Source organism: Chelonus insularis, unplaced genomic scaffold, assembly GCF_013357705.1.
Source record: "Chelonus insularis isolate UGA/USDA-ARS -01 unplaced genomic scaffold, ASM1335770v1 scaffold_303_pilon, whole genome shotgun sequence".
NCBI lineage: Eukaryota > Metazoa > Arthropoda > Insecta > Hymenoptera > Braconidae > Chelonus > Chelonus insularis.
Window position 1 is genome coordinate 222,318 of NW_023276792.1, and position 25,406 is coordinate 247,723.

At 31.6% G+C, this 25,406-nt stretch overlaps 5 protein-coding genes across 5 annotated transcripts; all 5 read right to left on the bottom strand.

Moving 5' to 3' along the window:
- Positions 1–372: 372 nt before the first annotated feature.
- Positions 373–2,166, bottom strand: LOC118073463 (DUF1676 domain-containing protein Osi9). Its single transcript, XM_035093971.1, has 3 exons — positions 1,795–2,166; positions 1,356–1,528; positions 373–1,244 (listed from the first exon to the last, which is right to left on the bottom strand). The coding sequence occupies exons 1-3, from the start codon at positions 2,046–2,048 to the stop codon at positions 934–936; spliced, it is 738 nt and encodes a 245-aa protein (XP_034949862.1). The 5' UTR covers positions 2,049–2,166; the 3' UTR covers positions 373–933.
- A 3,393-nt stretch (positions 2,167–5,559) lies between these two features.
- Osi8 (Osiris 8) lies at positions 5,560–7,333 on the bottom strand. The gene is made up of 3 exons (XM_035094042.1): positions 7,223–7,333; positions 6,313–6,802; positions 5,560–6,183 (listed from the first exon to the last, which is right to left on the bottom strand). The coding sequence occupies exons 2-3, from the start codon at positions 6,794–6,796 to the stop codon at positions 5,900–5,902; spliced, it is 768 nt and encodes a 255-aa protein (XP_034949933.1). The 5' UTR covers positions 6,797–6,802; positions 7,223–7,333; the 3' UTR covers positions 5,560–5,899.
- A 3,359-nt stretch (positions 7,334–10,692) lies between these two features.
- Osi7 (Osiris 7) lies at positions 10,693–13,003 on the bottom strand. Its single transcript, XM_035094044.1, has 3 exons — positions 12,609–13,003; positions 12,377–12,552; positions 10,693–11,178 (listed from the first exon to the last, which is right to left on the bottom strand). Exons 1-3 carry the CDS (start codon positions 12,863–12,865, stop codon positions 10,775–10,777), a joined length of 837 nt encoding a protein of 278 aa, XP_034949935.1. The 5' UTR covers positions 12,866–13,003; the 3' UTR covers positions 10,693–10,774.
- A 5,646-nt stretch (positions 13,004–18,649) lies between these two features.
- Osi6 (DUF1676 domain-containing protein Osi6) lies at positions 18,650–20,194 on the bottom strand. The gene is made up of 3 exons (XM_035094080.1): positions 19,776–20,194; positions 19,498–19,600; positions 18,650–19,315 (listed from the first exon to the last, which is right to left on the bottom strand). Exons 1-3 carry the CDS (start codon positions 20,103–20,105, stop codon positions 18,969–18,971), a joined length of 780 nt encoding a protein of 259 aa, XP_034949971.1. The 5' UTR covers positions 20,106–20,194; the 3' UTR covers positions 18,650–18,968.
- A 4,009-nt stretch (positions 20,195–24,203) lies between these two features.
- On the bottom strand, positions 24,204–25,249 carry LOC118073418 (uncharacterized). The gene is made up of 3 exons (XM_035093908.1): positions 24,841–25,249; positions 24,546–24,611; positions 24,204–24,391 (listed from the first exon to the last, which is right to left on the bottom strand). Exons 1-3 carry the CDS (start codon positions 25,247–25,249, stop codon positions 24,204–24,206), a joined length of 663 nt encoding a protein of 220 aa, XP_034949799.1.
- Between the last annotated feature and the right edge of the window lie 157 nt (positions 25,250–25,406).

Below are 25,406 nucleotides of genomic sequence, written 5' to 3' on the forward strand. Positions count from 1 at the left end.
TACATAAAAAGTCTTTTGTTTGAATTGGACCAATCCACTCTCATCATTTGATACACCGGATGCACCCGATGGCGAACTGGACAGTTTCCTGGGTTTCCTTCAGCCATAAGTCTCGATTAGTTTCGCCAAGAAGCTAGCAGTCTGCTAGTTAAAAATTTACTTTTTCGTACGTTTTAAGCATAAAAAAATATAATTAAAAAAAAATCAAGCATCTAGCCAAAAATAGTTAGGGTATGATCTTTAAGATATTATTACATAATTAAATGTTAATTGCAACAATTATTCTATAATTGTATTTATTAATCATCATTTTTACAAATCATAATTGTTCCATTCATATCAATGTGTATTAAATAAAAAAATAATTAACAATTTAAATAAAAATTATATTTATTTATAAATAACAAATATATAAGTTACATAGTGATCCGATCAAGTTTAATCGGTATAAATAATTAATCATTGGGTGAAATAGTGAAGTGTGCAAGAATCTGACTAAGAGTCACTTAGTAATCAAAAAAGAGTCAAAATATTTGTTGTCTAAGGACTCGAAGGGATACCATGCACGATTGATTGAGCGAAGATTATCCAGATGTCGATCTTTGGTAATTAATCGGAGCACTTAGTCTTGTTTCTCGTGTCGTACTTGTCACTGTCACGTTGATATAATTGTCAGTCTCTAAAAGTTTCTATTACACGTCTCTATGAAAAATAAATATTCAGTGGAAAAAAATAAAGTAAGAGTCGTAGGTGATAATTTATACCGATTAATCGACATCTGTAATCTCTTGCTCGATCGACTTAATGCCACGGTGAGTGATACTGAAGTTGAGCGTTAATATAACGTTTTTAAAATCTCTTCATCTTCTCTCATAAATCTCATTCTCTCTCTTTTTTCTAACGTTAATTTATCTTCAACGATGGATGATGTGTTTAGTTAGCTGGTTTGTACGCGCTGTAAGCAAGTTCAGAACCTGAAGCTGACCTTGCCCAGCCGTGATGTTCATCATGGTGGCCAACAGGATGAGCAACGACCTCGTAGCTTTGAGCTCCCTTATTAGCCCAGAGTTTTTGGAAAGCCAAAATGGCTGAGATGATAAGTGCGATTTTACCAATCACCAGAGCCTTGAAGGCTAATAAGGCAAGAGCACCAAGGATGATAGGAACTATGATGGCAGCTTTCAATTTGAGAAGAAGAAGAATTGGTCCTAAGAATTTCATTACTTTCTTCTTTTTACCACGAGCTGTAAAATCATAAAAGTATTTGAAATTATAATTTACTTCATTTTTTACAGAGAAACGAATTTAATTTTGTTTTTAACTGAAACAATTGATATTTATGAGTATAAATTTACCTTCATCGAGAGATCGAGAAACTTCTTCAGGAAGACTAATTTCAACGGTGTGGGTTGACAAGAATTTGCCAGCTCTATCAACGAGTGCTTCATCAACAGCAGCTTCGCGAGCTTCAGATTCGGCAGGTAAAGTAGCTTCGATGTCATTTAATGACCTAGCATTGTCAGCACGGCTGTAATTATATCAGAATATTTAATAAGATGATTACTCAACAGATAATGAATTATTTTTTAATATAATGCAATGTTTAAATGAAAGTAAACTTTATCAAACACTTGCTGGATTTTTTTCATTCATTATTGTGATAGTCCACATCTTTAAAAAAATGTTTCACGTACCACCAATTACGTGATCTTTGTTTTGGGCTTTTAAAGTAAAAGTAAAATAAACTTAAGGTCACGCACAGTTATCACTGAATTCACTTTCAACATATCTTACCTTCTTTTAGCTTCTTCAGTTTGGACGATTTTAAGTCCATCAACGATGCTAATATCTGCCGATCTTGCAGCACGATCGACAAAACGTAGTGCTTTGAGTTTAAGACAAACTGAAAGATCGGGTTCAGCGGAGCACGAAGCGTAAATATCAAAAGCATCCTCGAGGAATGATTTTGGCTCAGTTGCTTCTTGTGTAGGTGCAGCAATGGCCACAGCACCGAATGCTAATGCAATAATTGCCACGAGTTTCAGCATCTTCGATTTTTATCCTTAAATTCAGAACTTCACTTAAAAAAAATCCGGAAGTATAGAGACGTGTGTCAATGGAAGTATTTCACGACTTTTTTTTATTCGCAACTCCTTGACCGACGCCGATCGTATCGACACTGACCGAAAGAATCACGATGCTGCCTTTTATCCTCATCGCGAAAGAGGTCCGTGTACGTTTTTGAAATTTTGATGGCCCCCACTTTGTGGTCCACTGTTGGACTGTAGCCGTTACTGCCCCTGTCCACCAAAGTGTTTTCATCTCCCCGCACTCTTCAGCCCGGTAACTTAATGTATGGCTCAAGCACTGTCCTCGTACACCCTCCTCTTTCTTCATCACTAAACCGATCACCATCGAAACTGTCGTCAAATCGCTCATCTCTTCGTCAGCACGTGTGTAAAAGATGTCCCGCCCTTCCACTACTACACCTACTAATCCAACGTGTCTTTGGTATTCACACATTATCATCAATGTTTTCTAAGCACACACATGCCCCATACTTTTTTTCCTCCTAACGCCGTGCTAAGAATGGGCGGTACATCGAAATCTACATACAACACCGTATTAAAAGATACGCAATGGTGTACGCTATTTAGTCAGCAAATTATTTAAAAAAATCCTGTTTTTTGATTATGACTGTAAATTAATGATTGATGGAAATGTGACTTTGGGTAAAAATGTTGAAATTTTACAGTTAGAGAGAATCCAAAAAGCAAAGAGATGAGAGACCGGGCGTGGGCAACCATAAAATTGTGTCGCCTCGTATGCCCGATGGCTATAGGACCGGCGTTCCTATGAATAAATTATTATTTATCTTAAATTTTACGTGAGAACTGGAACTTTGAGGGGAAAAAATTCCCCCCTTCATGTATGTCCTCAAAAAATTAATTTTTTTTGAATATTTCACTCATCAGATTGCTCTTCAAGTTGACCTGTAATTCAAGCTTGACCTCTATAGATTTCTCACGATTTTAATGAAGCTTCTATCTGCTACACTTTCTTCAGTTTCGTGAAATTAGCCAGCATAGTGGTGAGAATATTCAATAGCTCCAAAGAAATTAGTAAGTATCAATAGAAGTTAATTGATGCTATTTGAAGTCAAAGCCTTAGGGACGTTTAACGGTTTTTATGGAATGCACGAGTGAGTTGGGATCGCGCCAGACCTCCTCGGAGAAGACGGCCGCACCTCCCGTTGACCCCGAACCGAGGCTCTTGCCTAGAGCGAGAAAGATGCCAAAAGATCGAGAGAGAAAAGGAGAAAAGGAGGGAAACTAAAAATAAAAAAATCACCACGAAAAAAAGAGACTTTGCTGATTCTTATGAGCAAGAAAAGAGCGCAGATGAGCGACAGACTTTCTCCGCTTCTGCCCAATCATCTCATATACCTGCCATGACAACCAAACGATCAGGTCAATTCCAAACTCTCGAGACTGCGAGGCGAAACACTCGATTATTTTTTATTCCATCAAAAAACTATCCTCTCAAATGATTCATGAATGAAACTGTTATATAGTTGTAACTTTCAATTATTTGTAATTTCAAGAAATCGTCGGTAATATAAAACAATATTTTCTTAGAATTTTTTTGTTTAAATAGATAAGGATAAGTGTCTTTTAAAAAATTATTAACATCTAGTCGTAAATTGAAAAGAAAAAGTTGACATGAATTGAGTAAACACAGTTATAATGTCTACCTTTATGTCTATAGTTGTAGACTAATGAGAAAACGTTAATGAAAAAAAACAATAAGTCTAGCTAAACAGATAAATCAAGTTATAGTCAAAGATAAACTAAAAGGATTAAACAATTAATATCTCTCAAATTTATATTTAAAAATTTTTTACAATGGCAAAGAGTCATAAAAAAAAGTTAAAAATTAAAATAAAGAAAAAAAAAGAGAATAAAACCTGTAGCGCATATTGGAATATTCACTTGGAACACCTGAGAAAAAACGGTTCAACTTTCTCCTCAAGTGAAGGAGGACCTAAATCTCCCTTGCAGTCTTCGATTTTTAAATCAGTATCCTGATGATCGCATAACTTTGTAACTCAATTTTACATTTACATATGATGGTTCCAAGCATGAAAACTTGTGTAAAAACTTGATGATGACAATATTATATAGATTAGATACAATTGAAAAATAACGAGGCATGAAGGATCAAGAGCATTGCATGAAGCAAGTACACGAACGAGTAGCATAATGGAACACTTTCCTCTCCCCGACGCTGGTGAGAGTGAACTCGCTGAAAGATCGAGGTCAGGTCAAGGCCCCCGTTCAAGCGCGCAGACTCAATCGTCGTGTGCAACCGCGCATTATGCTTATTGTCATTATATCTCTTTTTTTTCATCATTATCACCTTTCGCTCTACTTTATCCGTATTTTCCATTTATTTATCACCTTTTTTCTTAACTTTCTAGTCTTAAAAACTTCTTCTTTGGGTTTATATTCTTATAACAGCATAATTCTTATCTTTATTAAGAAAAGGTAAAGTGGTAAAAGGCAGAAATGAACAGACAATTAAAGTATTTTGATAGTCAGACGATGGTAATAAGTAGGTGAAGTAAGAGACATTAGAGACCACCAGGCGTCATTTAGGTTGCAAGGAAACGTCCATTTCTCCTTTTCTACTTGCGTAGAGAGTGTTAGTCTCTCTTTAACTTAAACAACACTATGGGACGTACCAATGATCGACTGTCAAGTCCGCGCGGATGCTGGCCTGTACGGCCTGGTTTACTTCCTCGTACGTGAGCACAAGTTACACGCACGTTGATAGGCTCAATGTATTGAACAGGAATGACGAGGAGAGCGTGCGTAAGGTGCGTGAACTGAGTTTCGTTGCTTTGCGATGCCTTATGTAGGTAAAACTACCAGACGTTTGCTCAGCAAAACCGATCAAGATGAAAAGAGGCTTCTACGCTACTCTGGTGGCCTGCATCAGACATGATCGGACTTTGATATCCGGGTGAAAAGCTCTTGCATCGTCATCATCATCATTGAGATCTAAATGATACTATTTGAATATTTTTTTTAGTTATCTTTTAACGTACTTCTCTCTAATATTTCCATCTTTTTTAGTCTTGAAAACTTTCAACAAGCGATCATGCCCAAATCTCCGCTACACCGACTCGGTCAGGCTCCAATTATTTGTTTCCCCTTCTTACTCCAACCATCGACAGTCGTTTTATATCTCCATATGCTTTCCTCTGCTTCATGAAAGACTTGTTCACTTGATCACCTACTCCGTTAGCCCGAAGCAATGTATTTACCGCAATTTTTTCGCCTCACAGAATTTTAGTTTCACTCGGAAATTCACTTCCGGTTAAGATTTTCGTCCTTTTTTAGATTATAGTCTGAATTAGCTAATTAAGATTAAGTATTTGAAAATTAGGATTTTGTAAACAATGGTTTAAATAATTTTAATTACATCTGTCATGATTTATCTTATCATTTATTTATTAATAATTTATTAGTCTTGGTTTTATTTATTTCTATAAATATACATTCTTATTTTCTTGTGATTGCGTTAAAAACGCCAACTTAATTCCTACTTTGTGTTTAAATAAATACTGGATGATAACAATTGTGTAAATGACATTGAAAGTAGACAGACAGAAAGTAGAAAAGTTTAAATAAAATTTTAACATTATCAATCAAAAGCCATTAAATAATGATGAATAGTTGTGCTAATGATGTCTCCTTAATTATGATGACAGAAAAATGAATCACAGTGCGATGGACGGATTTGAATAAATTCGTCCAAGTTAATTAATGAAAGAAAAAAGATAAAGAAAAGATAAGACACTGATGAATGTTGATGTTGCTCATGAACTTCCTATTTAAGAGGAAGCTGGCTTGTAAGCAGAGTAAGCAAGATCTTGAGCTGATCTCGCCCATCCACTACCACCATGACCAACTTGAACAACCTCATGTCCATGCTCATGACCGGAAACAAGCTTCTTCAATCCAATTATTGTCGAAAGAACCAAAGCTAATTTACTTATAATAAGAGCTTTTCCAGCCAAAAGAGCAAGAGCACCCAAGGCTAAAGGTACTAGAGTTCCTCCAATAAGGAGAGGGATTGCCAAAAGTCCTCCCATGTTTTTCTTCTTCTTACCACGACCTGTTGAATCGATACCATTTAATTAATTACTATCTACTTGATGGTGCATGAAACACTTCAATTATAATTTTTATAATCACTTTGAAAATAATCAAATTAATTTATTATTAAATAAAGTTCATTAATTACCTTCTTCAGTAAGACTTCGTGATAATTCTTCAACGTTGGGAAGTTTCAGCTTCAAGGTATGACTCTGAAAGAACCGGACGATTTTATCAAAAATCATAGTGTTGAGAGCATCCTCTTTATCTTCAAGAGATCGTGGAAGTGAAGCTTCAATTTCTTGAGGAGTTTTAGGAGCTTCTTCAAATTTATCCTGAGAGTTATCATCCTTGACAATCGTAACACCCTCAGCAATATTAAGCTGAGTACTCCTAGCGACTCGGTCCATGGAGGAGAGTAGTTTGAGTTTCAAACAAGCGCTAAGTTCATCTCCCGAACAATCCTTGTACACCTGATAGACCGAGCGTAGTTCTGCAAATATTCCATTACTTGACGATCGTCCCGTTTGTTCATCAATTGAATTGGTTTTAGAGTTAGACTCTGTCGACCTTGCAGTCGTTGCAACAACCAACAAAAGGAGATAAAAATAACGGTGGGCAATGTGTTTCATGTTTGCCTGTTAAATGATGAACATAAATTAGAAAATTCAATATTATTTATCAATATCGATGATAAAATTAATTTTCATAAAAGACCACACAAAGTTGGAACTTTCACGCGATTCAACTACTTAGGAATTCGATACAAGAGGCTATCAATAGTTAAATATCTATGTTGCCGTTATTATACCGTTGCCAACGATCTCCTCGCGACTGGATAAAATCAACTGACCACACATATATAAGACTAGGTCAATGTTAGAATAATGAATGTATGCCAAGTGGGTTATTAGATTTTCCGATAAATTTTATCATTTTTAAAATCTTATTTCAATTCAATACCACAATCAATTGTTTATCTCATAAACGATGAATACAAATATAAACACTACTTTCGGTTTTTAAAGTTGAATAAAATAAAAGATTATCCAACGTACGTTTATAAAAATGGTTTAACTCTTCAAATTCCGGTAGATTAAACGATGTTAGATGCGTTTTCTTCAAGAACACTCTACGTGGACTGTACGTAACGGAAGCCCTGCCCTAGCTCTATATATCTGGTCAGGTGTACACAGTCTTACCGTACTCGGGGATATTTCCCCCACCAAGTTTCGCAACCATTTTCATAGCAACATCAACACCGTAGAGCGGATTGCGCGTTTAAACGACAACAACCACTGAAGCGAGGTGAGACGAGACGGAGGACTAGGTTGCACCATCATCCCAGTCTCAATCTATCTTTATCTCTATGGCTATTGCAGCTTCTTCTTACACATCTACTCGCCCCCAAGTTTGAGTAAGACAGCCAAACACAGCTTCTTTGCCTTCTTTGTCGCCCCCTCATCTAACTAGATTGCATTTCTTCCGCCAAGTCTTCTTTTTTCTCCAACGTCTTGATGATCTTTTGCCTTTTCCTTTTTCATTCTCATGCTGATTTCATTTTATTATATCTTGCATTGAGTTCTATTGTAGGCATACACATATGTGTGATATGCTTAAATGAAAGAAGAAAATTAGATGAATAATAAAGAAGTCTTAAACAATAAATGTGTGTTTACGTCAAAGCTTTCTAAGATTAAAAGGTAATGGCACTCGAAAAAGTAGTCTCCGGATTCTAGTTCATTATAATTTATAGATCTAGTTTATTTGCAATTATAAGAGTGAAGGATTTTATTATGATTTGTTTGAAAATTTAGTTGGAAGCTGAAGAAAACCGATAATGTCATTAAAATATAACTGAAAAATTAATTGTCAATAAATGTACTGTAATTTATTCCATGCTAATAAATAATAATTATTTTTATCTGATGAAAAAATGAAGAAATCATGAAAATTAAGTTTTATTTTCATGAAAGTATTTTAATAATTATATTTACAAAAATAAATTATTTTATTACCCTAATTATTGCCAGTTTTTTTCAACGAGTAAAATGAATTATATACATTAATTAAGATTTAAATAGTAATTATTATTCTTTAGTAATTTATATGATAAAAAATTTAACCTTGCTCTTGGCATCGAGCTTCTCTTTCATGATTCCACTTTGCCTAAGGATGCAGGGAGAACTAGGTCATACCAAGTGAAAACCATGGGTACACGTGGATATACCGTATATCAGATGGAAAATAAAAAACAACAAGAAAAGAGAGATTAATATGACCTTCTGTTATAATTTTGATTCCCTTTCTTATTCCATCATTTTTGCCAGTCTATTTCTATCCTGACCGGATAGGAACTTAAGTGGAAACAGCGTTACCGATTTCACGTACGTGCTGTGAAAATGATCTTCGCAGGCGGCGAAAGCGAGGATTCGAGATAGACGCAGCTCTACTTCCGGTTCGAAGTCTCGGTCATGATCGTCCAACTGTGAAGCTGTTGAATACAATATTAGTTAATTGCACTTCTATGACTGGACAATACTTTGATATCCAAACATTCGAATACAATTTTTGAAGGTTCAGTTATATTTTTTATGCTATGCTTCGTCATCCAGGCCGATGAATAACACACTCAATTTTGTCCCGTTTTCTTTAATCCCAATCTCGAGCAAAAGTATACATGACCAGTCGTGTGAATCGGACAATACTTTATTGATGTTGTTCAGTAATTACTATTCTAAACGTTGACTATGTTTAATAGTTATTGACCATGAATCATTCACGATAGAAAGGGTGATTCCTTTCAAGTATAATATCATAATCATAACTTTTGAAGTAATTTGTTAGCAACGTAATTCTTCAAGATTTATTATAACTTTTCATTCTAATTGATTTTTATTGAAAAATACTCATTATTTATTTGTTTAAAGTGAAGGTGAACAAAAAATATAAAGCTGTTGATTGATAGACGATAAATTTCATAAAAAGAAGATCTTGGATCAATTAATTTCATGAATGAAATTACTCTAGACTTTGAAAGTATCTGATTGTGTATTTATCGATAGCTTTCTCCGACTATAAGACTTAATGCAGCTAATTTTATTCTCTTTTTTTTCATGTTTAAATCTTCTAACAAGATTTGCAGGATTCTCATAATTTTCACCTGCTATCAGGTTATTTAGCTAATGTTGATGATGACGATGTTTGCGCTAAATAATCACGAAAGAGATATCGATGGGATTAAAAAGTGTGTCACTTTGTACATCAGAGAACATGTGGCCTCATAGCATAAGAACAAGTCATGATACATACTCATTTTCTCGCGTTGGAGCTTGCCTTTTTAAAAACAAATCCTATCATTAATTCTTAAACTTTATAATTCCATCAAATATACATCTTTATTACATAATTTGTTGTTGTCAATCAGCTATTCATCTGCCATGAAATTAGTCTTATGATGGTAATTTAATAAATTTCTATCATTACTTTAATTAAAAATAAACTCAATTTATTGTTTTTTAACATTTTATTATAAAAAAAGTGTGAATAAATACCGTGGGAAATTTCATGGGATAAATAATAATTTGGTTGTCTGTTTTTCTAGATAAAAGTTTCACCAAAAAACAAGCGAGAACCGCTATAAAATACAGAACAACATTGCATAACGGTAAAAGACACTATCTAACATAAAACTTGATTCAGTTCTTATATATAACATATATTGAATATATTGATTATGTGTACATGTATGTAGTATTTATGGTTAAACGATTTTCACCTAGATATTTTAAAGATAATACAGAATCATTTATTTCAAATTACATCCCCTATCATTATGAATAAACAGATATTTATCCTCAATGTTAGCTGAGGAAAACCACAATTGAAATTGGTGATAAATAAGCGTTTTACAAAAAAATAGCATGTTCTGAATACTAGGGTAATGAGATAAATATTGATAATTATTCATTTTTATTAACATTACAATGTATTGTAGTTAATTCATTAATTATTTATTATAGTATTGTCTTCGTCATTTTTTACTTGCGTTTTCTTTGGAATTCATGCGTCAGTTTTTTTGTCTACAAAAATATGTCGTCAAAGACAGTCACAATAATGTACAGTCGAGTAAGTACAACAGTAACAATTACAAATATGAATAAATATATAAATAAAAAGAAGTATTGTATAAAATGATAATTGATTGAATGTGATCAATTGTCAAACATAAATACAATTAATTTAAAAATAATAAATTACATTCGTCTTCAGTGAAATACCGACGAGTATTTGGAGGTACTGGTGATTGCAGAATAAATGAAAAGGGAAACAAATGATGAAAATCGTGCAATCGAGTCAAACATTGTCATGTAAAGGAAAACAAAGAGTAATGAGGAATAATATAAGAAATCAGGTCACTACATTTGAATAATTTTAAACTAGGAATTAATACTTTTTACACGAAGTATTCTAAATAAGCATAAAGATAAAAAAATGATGAAAATGAAAGAAAAGTAAGAAACACAGAAGAAAAATAACAAAAGAAAAGAAGGTAAAGAGAACAAAATTGAGATTGAAATAGTTGGAGTGACATCAGAGATCATTTAGGCCTATACAGCAGGCATTTGTCCGCTGTAAGCAAGTTGTTGAGCATGTTGTTGGAAGTCTTGAGGCAAGCTTCTGGACCAACCATGACCACTTGATCCTCCAGCGGCACTGTATCCACCTCCAAAGTCTCCACCACTAAAGCCGCCATGACCACCATCATCGTGGCTCACATGACTGCTGCTGCTGCTGCTATGATGTGGGTGAGCAACTACTTCATAAGTTACGTGCTTTTGTTGGCCAAGTAGTTTCTTCAGTCCAATAATAGTTGAGATCACCAGAGCTATTTTACCGATCAGAAGAGCTTTACCGGCGATTAAAGCAATTGTTCCTAAAGCTATGGGAAGGAGTGCTGCAGCTTTTAGCGCCATGGCCATCATAAGAGGTCCAATTAATTTTTGAGTCTTCTCTAAAATCAAATAAGTTAGTAGAATTAATTTAACTTCTATATTTATTATCGCTTGATTTTATTTATTCATGAATAATACAGGTATGAAATCACTCGTGATTATGGAAATTCGAATTAAATATTATTTGATAATTTGATAACTGTAATTAAAAGAAAGCTATTAAAATTACTGAAAAATAGATTGACGATATTCATTTAAAGGGAAATGTGTTTAAAATGTTTCAGTTGGAGAAACAAATATTTCTCATGCTGTTAACAATTTAAATATATTCTACCATGAACTCAAATCAGTCTTGGTAAAATTTATTCATTGTTACAATGTAATACTCTGCAATGGAAAATTTAATTCAACTTCAAGACCTATGAAAATTTTTCATGTCGTTGAATTAAAACTGCAAGATCAGAGATTGTTTTGTTTATTATATGGTGCATCTATTGTGTTGCATAGCAATGATGTATAATTAGCATAAACACCAAATAGATACAAATCGAAGAATGTCAAGATAAAAATCACAAGTGCAATTTCTAGAATCAAATGTGGAATAGGTGAGTGTCAAGGCAAAGCCCAAGACAACCAGGAAAAGAAAGTATGTCAAAAATCCCGTCGCGCAGGATCTGATACTTCCTTCACGTTCACATCGCGGGGTCGAAGTTACCTCTCACCATCATCCATGAATCATGGACTTGTGATCGTGTAAGTCTCAAAAGGAAGCGGAACCAGTTCTTCAGTGGGTCAATGGCTGCTTGGGAATATCAGCATGAGTTTAATACCACCACCACTTATCATTCAAAGCAAGATATAAACATGGAGTTCTCAAAAGCCCAGACTTTGCTAAGTATAATCAACACAGGATGCAATGCATACTTTATTTATGGGCCTGGTGGATAATTATATAGATCTTATGATCTCACAGTTAATAAAAGACTTGTACCACTCTAAAGTTAACTGTGTGATTTTATTTTTAAAGACTCTTCAATATTATCCTGATAATTTTTAATGATCATAATCAAATTAGTGTTATATTACTCTAATTTTGAGCTGGTTATTCCCACGAAAAAATTTACAAGTGTGATTTTATCATAAATTCTTGTTTTTATTAGTCGTTTAATAGCGAAGATTAATCATCATGATTAATAGTTGTATTTTTAATTATTAAAGGTAAATTCTTATTTAAAACTGAAGAAATAAATAACTTACTCTTTTTACCACGCCCTTCGACAACACTATCACTCAATTCTTCCAAATTCCGTCCAGCAGATTCAACGACCCCAAGGATATCACTTCCTTTAAGATCAACTTTTATCGAATGGGTCTTCAAGAACCGGCTCAGACGATCGAATATGAGGGTGTCCACGTCTGATGAGTCAATTGATCTATCAGAAAAGAAACATTAGCATATAAAATGATGAAAACAAATAATTCATCATACCTAGGAGCTCCTTCTTCAGCTGTTGAGGTCTTGACAACAGTGATTCCCTCAGATAACGTAATATCCTCTTTATCGTTAAGCATTTTATCAACGAAAGTGAAAAACTTGTACTTGATACAATTGATAGATTCCTTTTTTAAACAATCGTTGTATATTGCTGCCATGAGATCATTGTCCCCTGATTTGTTATCAGTGGCAGGATGTGCAAGAACTACAGAGGCTATAATAGCCCACAGGATTGGCACAAACGTTTTCATTCTTATTTATTTATTAGTGTTGTGTATCACTTGAAAGTATTTTTAAATTAATTTGAATAAATAAACAAACAAACGTAACTTGAGAGGAGTTCTGCAGGCTCCTTGCAAACTCGAGCGCGAATAATACGTGACACAGGATAGCAGAGTTGTTGACTTGTATGTTGCATCTATAAGACGTTTGCTTTGCTTTTATACCAATACGGATGAGGGGATTCACATGGCGGTTCGGGGACTCTGCAGACTTGATGCCCCACTCGTGTTCTATCATCAGCACATGTATTTCTCATGTGGCTTTTGCCCCTCTCTCATCCCCATTTCTTTGCGACCTGGTCATCCCTCCGTCCCTCTCTTCGTTCACCTTCTCCAGTGAGAAACAAGAAGGTAACAAGATTACCGTCCTCGTGACCACGAGTAACTGAAGATGAACGGGAAAGGATAAAGAACTAAAGTCACGGCCTTCTTATTTTATATTAATATTTTGGCGAATAAAGAAGGTATGCCTTCAACGGTACCGGGAAAAGAAAAAAATGATATATGCGTAAAAAGTAACTTTGTTACTCCTGCACGCAAGAACTCTTATTTTGTCCTCAGCTTCATCTTTCCCCCTTGTCATCATCATTATCATCATTAAGATTATCATCTTTCTCTTCTGAAACCTGACAAGTTTGTAGACCTACTTCTTTAGTCCATTTAAAAAAGAAGGAAAGAAAATCAAAATGAAAGAATTAAACTTCTTTAAGAAAATTTGTTATCCTTTCTTATGAATTTCATAGCGATGAATTCTTTTTGAATTGAATGTTGTATGTAATAGTTTCTTTAAGTCTTTAAGTTTCTAAAACTAATCATTACGAATTTTCTATTCAGTAGCTATGACTTAGAAGTTAACGAATTCAAATTAAAATACTATAAATCACATACGATTTACTTATCAAATTAATATAAACTTTTCTAAAACTAGAATTTTATAATAATGGTGATCATTTAGTTAATGAGAATGATTATTTATTCGTACTAAAAGCTTGAGCAAATTTACTTGTCATTTGTATTTTGATGAACATCATTAACACATACAGAATAACTCTTTCTTTAACTTCGAATAAATAATTTTAACGTAAGATGTCAAACATTTATGCTAATCATGCTAAATAAATAAAGATAAACAATAGAAATCCAGATAATTGAAGTGTTGAAACCAGTAAACTAATTAGTTGTAACTCTGGAAATTAAAGATAACAACCATTGGAACACATAAAGATTAAAATCTTTTACTATACTCTATTATTAGCGAATCTGATGAACATTCCATCAACATAAATCATCGTAGTTTATTTGAACCTCTTATTTAAAATGAGAACAACATGGTAGCACTCCAATAAAATTTTCAATCTAGCTAATTGGATGAGTGAACGTATAATGGTTTCTTGATTTTTTTGTTAAAGTGCTAGTCATTACCAATGAAAAAATAATAATAATCATATTATTTTATAATTTAAATTTCTAATTCTTTCAAAAGGCAAGAAAATAATAAATGATAATTTGTCATAATTAATAAAATTGATTCCCTTTACATCATGATAAATAACTCACTAGAAATTGTAAAAAATTTCATAATATTATTGACATGAAAACATGAGTGAAAGATCGTTTGACTTGTTTAAATCACCACTTATGTATTAAGTTTGAAATAAAAAATGGTACATAATATTAATATTTAATAATGTGTTGAGAGCAATAATTTTATAATAATAAAGTATTGAGTAATGAAAATTTTAATAAAAGAGAATTAAAAATATCCGCTATCTTATTATTATTATCTCAATCTTATCGAGAGCATTTGCAGTAAAGAATCAACTATAATATCCTCAGTACTGCAAAAATGTTAATACTAGTGTTTAAACATAAAATGAAAATAAACACATGTAATTTAAAATAGAACTATTTCAGGAAAAAATCAAGAAATAGATCATACTTATTTGAAGCCTAATAAATATTATTTAACAATTTATAGTAATTATTTTTTATAAGAACAAATGATGGAAATAAGGACAGACAAGTTTGATTCTCAATAAGAATAGTAAAAATAATGTTACAAATAATTGTACGTTAAACTAATTATAGTCAATGTTCTTGATGACAAATGAGCCCATAAGTGTGAAGTCATTGATGTTCTTTTCCCCCCATCTATTATAACATGTACATGATTTTGACTTAAGCGTGATAAATTACTAGATTTCTTTGTCGGCACTTTCTAGAGTGCATTGTACAAACCATACGTGAACAGAATACAATTTTTATTCTTCATGAGTAATCATAAAATTTGTATGGTGATAGCATTTAAATTCAATTAGTAAACGAAATCTTTCTAAAGATATTATGAATGAATTCAAAATATTTAAAATAATCATCATTTCTTGAACAGTTATTTTCATTTATTACCATAAACCTCCTTTTTGCGAGGGTAAAAATCATTCTAATGAATACATAAGTCATAAAAATTCTTTTTACTATCATTAGAAGATGTTCTTCTACTCGTTTTGCTTGAATTAAACAGACTCTACCCTAAAAACCTTAGTGATCTCAATCCCGTTACTTAACTCATACTTTATCAACATTATAATCAATAATTGATCATTGTATCTCTTTGAACAAAAAAACAATTAACAAAAATAAATGTAATTTCTTTGTGTTTGCCGATGATTGGTGATTGATACGTATGATAGTAAAGCCCAAATGAATGGTTATAAAGCCAACATATTAAGTAGTCTCAGATATCTTTGATTTCTGGGTTATGAAGTCGATTTCACGAACAAGAATCATCTTCAGAGTATATTCGATGAATTGAATTGCAAAAGAAAGCGTGGACAATTTTCAATTGACCGCTTTGGACGGCCTCGAGAAAGGGAAATAATGGATTTTTAACAATATTAAAAGATCAATTAGTAATCACAAATTTTAGCGAAAAATTATCGAAATTCGGCAAATTTACTGAGAATCAAATAACCGGGCCACTTGGCCTTTTATAACTAGGTCGAGGGGCCATGATGGTTTTGCTCCTGATATATGTTCATTTCTTTCTTCTTATTATTTTGCTCTTACTTGCACTCAAATTTATTACTTGGTCTTTAGATCTTCTCGATCGAAATCAAAAAACCTCCGACCACGTGCTTGAGAAAACTTTGCTTCAGGCGAATCTCATACGCATCGAAAGTATTTGATTTTGCCAACGTTATTCGCTACCAACGTGCTACTTCCGGAGTATGTAATTTAATCGTAAAACCAACGTTTACTAGTAATTTATCTTTTTTTGTAGATTTTTTTGGCGTCAAAAGAGAAATTTTTTTTCCAAAAAGTGGATAGTCTTTTTGAAGTAATTCATGTGTGAAAATATGGCAGTAAGTTTTTTTTTAGCAATTCATATTAGATTACAAAAAAAAAAAATAATAAACAGACTGAAATTTGAAATTATAAAGATAATTTAAACTTTTACACAATACATTGATGAATTCATAAACAACAGTTATGTTGTAATAGAGGACTTATAGGATAAGTGGTTGATGGACTTGAAAGGGATAGTACAGTCTTGAGTATCAAGCAAATATAATGTCCAGGAGTTGTACGCATTGACGTTCAAAGCTTCACAAGACCAACACTCAGGGTTATTCTCAGCTATATAAGTAAAATCCACAGAATCAAAACCTTTGCATGATCATTCTACATCATTAAAGTTTAAGTAAATATTAATAATTTTTATTATTTAATGATAAAATTTTCTCATGATCAATACAGCTCTGGCCAGTATAATTGATTTTGGGGATGATTTTTTATATTAAAGTAGCAATATCAAAATCGCTCATTAATGTTTTTAATAGAAACTCATTGCTAATTAAACACGTGTGACCCTTTAAATTGAGATCATGTAAGTTTTGGTCGTATAAGAATCACAGGAAAATAACGGTGAGTTAAGACGATTGTTTTGAAAACTAAGGAAATATATTCTCTTTAGTGATGTACCTTCTAAACTCTCAGCCATCAACGTCAATCATTGTCATGTAGACATAACTACAGAAAATGCACTAGAAAACATAATAAATAGTTGACTTTTAGTTTACATAATGCATCTTATCCATTGAAAGGTATCAATAACAGCTGAATATTTAATGCGGTGAACAATCAAATTCGGTCATGTTCACTAGAAACTATAATTTTTTTATTTCGCTATTAAATTAACACATTTTATAGAAATATGTAAATACTAAAAATACATTTTTTACGTTTTCGTGATATTAATTAAATATAAAATAAGATTTAATTTTGTTGTAATTCATTGGCAAATTATATAACAGAGAAATAAATGTTGAAGTAACAATAAAATCCCGTAATAATTATACACAGAATAAAAGACAAAAAAGGTGTAGAAAATATCTGAAGAAATAATAAAAATGTAGCAGAAATGATTAGTGAGTCGATGAGAAATGGTGTGTCTGTGTCATCGCCGCAAACGAAAGTCCTTGCTTTTGCTTTCGATCTAGTTAGACTTTTTTTTATCTCTTTTTAACTCGCGAACTTCAATCTCATAGCCTTTTACGTTCTTTTAGTTCTTGTTCCTTTTAGTCATCACGATACTTATACACACAGAACATAGAAGAGATAGAGATAGTTCCGGAAGAGAATGTAACGAAGCGTGAAAATTACGCGCAATCTCGCTCTCGAATAAACTTGACCACTCGTTTAACATTTTGATTTATCATCAATTTATTTATTCTTGCTAAAGTGAATTAGACTACTTATCTTGATTAGTAGATATAAAATATTTATGTCAATCATTTTGATGAATTTTTTTGCTTTTGTTTTTAGCAGACCGAATCAAATTATGCTTGTTATGATGAAAACAAGATTTTTTAATAATTCTTTTGCTTTTGATAACAATTGTGTTTTTTTAGAAAAATAATCACTTAAACATTTAAATATCATTTATTTAATCATCATTGTTTTTATTGTTTTTACACTTCAAAAACAATTTTATTATAAAATAGAAATAAAAATATTGGTAATTTTTTTTAATGATTTAGAAACTTTTTTATTCTTTATGCTTGAGTGGCATTGATTGTCAAGGAAGTGATGTCATTATCTTAAAATTTAGCACTTGGACCAAAAAGTAGGTTCGCTAAAAATGGTGGGGTGAATTTGTATGTGCGTTTATAGGTGAACACCTTTTAGCTGATTCACTTAACGCCTAAACTTGATTGACCTCCTTCACATATAAGCGTCGAATTCTTTTCTCAACAATTCACATTTTTTATCCTTCACAAATACTCTTTATGAATAAATAAATAAAAATGTGGTTGCATAAAAAATTATCAATCAATTAAGTTCAATAACCGTAATTTTATCATCTAGAAGTTAATATTAATATTTTCCTAATTAACTTTTTTTTCTTTACTAATTAACTTGTCATGTAAATGATATTCTTTTGAATAATAGAATTGAATACTTAAAAAAAAGATAAATGTTTTTTGTAGGTTTTAATTGTAAAAAAAATTTTCTAGTGAGTGAATTTTATTTTGATAAAAAAAAGTATTTTTTATTTTAAAAAAAAAGTTGATACAAAACACAGAAGTTACATTTTTTCTTATGATTAAGTATGTTTGAAAAACTTTGATTTATAAAAAATGACATTACTGATATTGAGGAAATTTGTAGACTAGCCTCTTGAGGTTAATTGACATATTATTTTGTACTATCAATTATACAAGAGACATAAAATGATACAATAATAATATAAACTGTTCATACATCAATCGCACATAAAAGTTAAATTAAATAAATTTGTGATGCAGATGATTAAGTTACAAAATTAGACATTGAGGATCTTTTATATACATAAAACCAGATCGTCAATAACAAATTGAACAATCATGGCACCAGTTTAAATAAAATAAATGTTGATAAATAAAATAAATATTTTGGAAGTCTCTACGAAGGCAAAACTTTGTCAAAGATCAACATTTCATTGATCCATTATCGTAGAGATGATAAATAAAAATAATATTAAATTTTTTAAAGATATTTGGCAGCTGTTATATCAAAATAATATTATTTTTCATTAATGATAACCAGTGAACTGTGTGTTTTGATTTGTGTAAGATGCTTCATCCCATCCTGGAGATCCAGCGGACCATCCGCCGCCATTGTTTGCTGGTGGTGCCCATCCAGCATTTGAGTTTGGTGCAGACCATCCACCAGCGTTGTATGGAGTTACACTACCACCATTGGACCACATGTTTTTAAGACCAATGAAGCCAGAAACTGCCAAGGAGATCAAAGAAACTAAGATTGCTTTTTTGGCAAGTAAAGCAATTCCGAAGAAGCCTAAGGTGGCGAGGAGACCAAGTTTAGCTTTGGCAGCTAATAGAAGAGGGATCACTTTCAAGAACTTCTTCTTTCCACGTCCTGGAAAAAAAATCATCATTAATATTTGAAAAAATTCATTAAAATGATAAACATTAAATTTTAGATTTTATTTTCACATTAATATTTAATCGGTAAAAATTAATTATTAAAAAACGTTTTAAGAGTTAGCAATGTAATTGTCTCTATTTTTGATCTACTTTAAATTATGTAATGTTTTTTACCTTCAACAACTTCATTGACAACATCATTAATTTCTTTTGGAACTGAATCAACAATAGTACGAGCAGTGTGGCCGATTTTTTCAATAGCTGGGGCGAAGTTAATCTGTAAAAATGATTCAAAAACTTTGTTAATTCACATTAAACATAAAAAAAAACCATTTAAAAAACTGATCTCAATTATTACTAATTCCAAACAAATATTTTTAAATGAAATGTTTTTTTTTGCAAAAAAGAAAAAAAGTTTATCCTCGAATAGAATATAAATTATTTGCACTCACTCTAAGACTACGTCCAGCCAGGAAGTTATTAACTTCTTCACCAACGAAATTTTCCAAAGCACTTTGTCTGTCAGTAATATCATTAGCAGCTTCAATTTCTTGATCATACATCACTTCTTTGCCGCTTTTGCTATTTCTGTTGGTATTCTTCACCAAGCTGACACCACCAATAAGTTCAATGTTGTCTTTATTAAAGAATTCCTTGGCTTTCCTATACAAGCTTCTTTGTATGCAAGAGATGCTATCTTGTTCCAGACACTCGTCAATATTCTGACCGCTGATGAGTACAAAAGCCATTGATAGGCACACAAAAGTCAAAAATGCCTTCATTTTCACACTGTTTTTTTGTACGATAAAAAAAACACGATAACAATAATTAAATATAATACCAGTGTGTCAGTGATGCTCGGATGCACTGTCTTTCACGTGGTCAAAATGGTATGGTCCATCCGACAGGCTCTTAAGCTTATATTTGGTGAGTCCCCCTCTTTGAACTCTTCTTTAAAACCCCCACCGCTTATTTTTTTCCACCTATTTGTGACCCATACGTGGCTGCGTGTCTTCCTTGTCGTTTGCTGGACGTATTAACCTGAGACCAAATGTATTCACCAATGAGGCGAACCACAGAACAAGGTGGGACGTTTCATGACCCAGCCATCAACGACAAATAGAAACCGCATTTTTCTGTCTTTTTCTACTTCTTTACCTCTTTTCGTTATTTGTTCTCATCAAATCCTATTTCTAACGGGTCTAAATAGATATCAGCAATTTTTTCTTACCTTATTCTCAATATGTCAAACAAATTCCATTTTTTTATATTTTATTATTATAATATTCACATGAATAAAAATTAGCTACATAATTCGACTGTAATATCTATCAATAGCAAATTTCGTTTCATCTTGATTAGAAATTTTTTTTCTGACCTTCTTCTTTCATCATTTACTTTTAGATGTTGAGCAAAATGAAAAGAAAAAGTCATCCTTTTTTTGGAAGTCATTATCAGTCACGACAGCGAAAAAAACGTGCGTCATAAAAAGTGAAAGTTACTAATGGAGTAACTATTCCAAGCACGAGTGTGAATATGTCACCTCGACAAGCTTCCAATGAAAATAAAAATTACTCGATCATAATAGAGAACACTTTTGTCTTCACATTCTTCTTCTTCTTTTTTTTGCTATGATACTTTGTGAAAAAAAATTTTAACTCGTTTTGTGGTAGAAGAGAAACCTCAAAAAAATTTTTTTCTTTTAATTTAGAAAACCTACAAGTAATTTCCAAGTATCTTAAGGAGTTTACTTTAATGGCTATAACGTGTAGTTGTTTTACCTTCTTCCGGTTAAACAAGAATTAACATTCCAAGTTAAGCAAAAGGAACGACATCGTTATGCATCACTCCTAATGATTGACCATCAAGATTGGCAAGTAGTGAAAGATTGATTTACACTATTAGTATTAAACCGGATACATTTGGAGTATTCTAGTGGATGAATGAATGAATTAAAAAGCACCAGTTTTGCGTGCGAGTGCGGTTCAAACATCCTGGATCCGACCTTCATTGCGCTACTTCTTACCACCACTTTCTACTCTGACCTGCGAAGACTCTCCCGGTTGCGTACCGGCTCTCTTCTCGATTTCGTTTCGTTTCTCGCCTTGAGAAAGGGCGGGTTCTGCAAAAATTTGAATGAAATCGATTCGTAAAAGTAAAACCAATCGCAAGTGATTTATTTTTTTCAATAGGTAACTTAAAAGTAATCTAGTAAAAACAACAAGAAAATCAAAAAATAATATTTCAATGCATAACCTTCTGTTCTCTTAAAATAATTATTTATTTTGAATAAAAATCAAGAAGAATAATTTGAAGCGAATAATTATGGAATTCAATGAATTAATAATATTTATAAATAATGAAATGATTTCATGTGAATAAAATAAAATTGAGAAATAATAATTTTTTTTTTTCAATTAGAATGATTAAATATTGAAAATTCTTTTTTTTTTTTTTTGTATAAATGAAGGATTAGTTGTGATGTTAAGAACGCAGGAATTTTATTAACAGGAATATTTGTTGAAAAAAAATCTTAGAATAATATGCAGCTCATCCCGTTATTTGTTGACTTTTCCAAGATTTTTAGCTCATTAAAGAAAATTATTCATTTTCGTCATAAAGGGCATTGAATTTTTCGGAAGCATTCTTTATAGAAAGTTCATCGAACTCGGTAAAGTTGACAGTGTAAAGAATGCCTTATCCTGAAGTAATAAACCGAGATAAATTATAGATACAATAAAGAATCTTTAATGTCCAGTTGGAATATAAGTATGACCCAAAAAATATTTTAACGCTAAGATCCCTCTAATGGTCGGTTTCATTTGAAATTCAAATATCTATCTAGGAATCTTGAAGAATTAGGAATGTAACGGATTTTTGTCTAAAAATTCCGAAAACTATCAATATTTTATTTGTCTAATGAATTTTATTTTCGTTCCGTTATATCTTGAAAAGAAAAAAATTAAAAATGAGGAAAACTACGAAAATGATGGAGATGAATGAAATAGAAAGTGAAATAATTAAAAGTCATTGCCTGATGAAATTAAATGGTAATTTGTTCAGATGATTTTGAATGACAAAGATGCAGCATTTATTCTGCAATTCTCAACAATCTGCATGCATGGAGGTATCTTTCGCGTCTGGCGTGCAGAACTGAAGCCTCCTCTTTTTATGATATTCGAAACGTAAAAAAGGAAACGAGTGAAATGTGTGTTAGTGGGTCTCGGTCTCTGTCAGGGATCTTGCTACAGAGAGAAGGCATGCTCAAGTGTTAGAAGTAGGGAGAAATACCTCTCTCTTCATGTATATTACTTATTCTTCAACTCGCACGATTTTCGATTGATTCCCAGAGTGATTATTGCCAGAGAAATTCGATGCTACAAGCAATATTTCATCATCTTCATTTTTCAGTTATTCATACTAAACTTATTTGCATGGCAAGCAACTGTTTTTACTTTGTAATTACTGAAATTAATGATTAATTAAATTAAACTATTTTCAATATGTTGGTTTGTTGTTAATAATTCTCTCAGATAAAAATTAGTTTTGTATTAACAGGCACATTGAGAAAAATATAAAGTTGCATTTACTATTATTAGTTCAGAAAGGACTATTTTCTGAAGAATGAAAAATTAACACAAGATTGTAAATCCAGCTATACAATTCAACTATTAATTTTTTTGAAGTATAATTATTTGTACAATAACGTAACAGAATTTTTAATTAGACTACATATTATTAAATAAATTATTGATTTAAACTGATTACATCCCCGAAACATTTTTTTCTTAAAAATATAATTACACAATACTGGAAAAAGTTATTTTCAAATCTTTTAATTCTAGTAATAATAGAAGATAAAATATAATACAAACACATGAACATAATTTTTTTTTCTATAAATAAAATTGGTTTATCAATGCATGACATTTTTTCATCACGATTGTAAAAAAGATATTATTATTATTACTACTATTGATGTAAATGTCAAACTATTACTTGCTTATCATAATGATTTTTTTCAATAAATCAATTATTCTAATCAATAAAAAAAATCACTAGTCTTGAGACAAATCAATTATGTGGCGTCTTCATTTAGTTTGAAATATTTATGTAAATTTATAATTAATCAACTTAGTTGATAGGTTCACTGTGGTAAATATTAGATCTAAACTCTTATTGAAATAATAAATTATCTTACTATAAAACAAGTTAAAAATGAAAAAAAATTTTTCACAAAGGTATGAGCTCGGAATATTTAAACATTTTTTCACACCTTTGTATATTTTATTGTTTTAGAGTTACTTGTAAAAAAAGTATCGAAAACACGGTAGTATTAATCACGAATTATTTATACGATGAGCAAAAAAAGGAGCTACCTGAAGTAATATTACATTAATTTTGTTGTAGATTGTATAGTTAAAAAAAAAAAAAATCTCAAGGTCATTGAATTGATTTCCTGGAAGCTAGTGGACCACTTCGTAGAGTCCACTCATATGTACACAGATGTAAAGCGCAACAGGTCGCTGACCCACTTTCTTTATTGGTCGATACACCTATTCTTCTCTCTCTTTTTCTATACCCTCTCATATTATATTCTCAGCTCAATCGACCTTTCACAAAACAGCAAGTCAAGTTCGAGGTAAGGCTGTTTCAAGCCAGTAGTAGTATTGAACTTGCTACAGACCACTACTTACGAATTGTTGCGAGAAATTGAATGCAAATATTCAACACTTTGTATACAAATTTTTTTATTTTATTTTTTATCAATATTACAAATCCGTCTTTCAGTCTGTCATGTAAATATAATAAATTAACATTTCCACGATAAATAAATAAGAATTGAACAGTTTATTATAAATAAAATTGTACAAAATCAGTTATCTTCGTCGCTTGTACGAATCATTCCAACCACGGTAAGGTGAACTTTCTGGTTCTATACTATATCTTCTACGACGATGATCTGAGTAACCTTCATGACCATGGTGCTTTTTTATTGTCATTAAAAGAGATAGCATCAAAGCCAGAGATGATGCAACTAACGCTTTCATAGCTAACAATCCTAGACCTATAATTTTCAAATCACATCTTTATTAATTTTTCTAATGACTACAATTTACTGGTCAACTTTTTAATTCACAAACAAACTTTTCATTTAAAGATTGTTATGTTGATTAAATGTTTTAAATAGTGTAGCTTGAAATCTAGGCTCTGTAACTTACCTAATAGTAAAGCAGTTAATAGTATGTTGCCACCACTTTTACCATGTAATGCTGATTTTCCACGACCTAAAATCAAGAATAAATAGAGTTATTGAATAAGTAATATTGAGGAAAAGGTAAAAACTTGTTTTAAAAACATGTAATGGTTTCTGATAAAATTGTAAAGTTAGATATATATATTTAAAACATAATGATAAAGTAACTGCCAGTATTAAAATAATACTATAGTAATTAATTTTGAATATATCTAATAAACAATAAAACTTTGACATGACTAATATTATAAATTTCATACCTGATTCTACAGCACTATCATTTGATGGTTTTTGGTTCGAAAAAAAATTATTTAATCTTATTCTATAATTTTTATTATTTAATAATTCCATAAAAGAAGATTTATTGAGAGTTTTTGATTCTTTAAGATCATCATGAAGACCGTCATCAGTCAAATCAATTCCATCAGTGCTTAATATATTTTGAAAGTCAATAATGTATTCTACCACTCGTTGAATTATTCTCTTGACCATTTTTAATCCAAGGCAAGCCACAGATGTATTATCAGTATCATCAAGTGCACAAGAATCAAACAAACTTCTCGATGATGATGAACTTTTTATTAATTCTTTTGGTTTTTGAATTGTATCGAGAGTTTGAGAGTTAGTTATTATCATTAATGTCACAACACTACACAAAAACAAATACATTTTGACTTATTTTAATTGCTGGATAAGGAGGATCAGTATTGATTGAATTTCTTAATAATAACTAATCTGATTTTGAACTTTTGTTGAGTTTATATAGAGTGCATCAATTTTTTTTGTGAAGATGTTCCGAATCATGGTGCATGAAAAACCTTTTAAT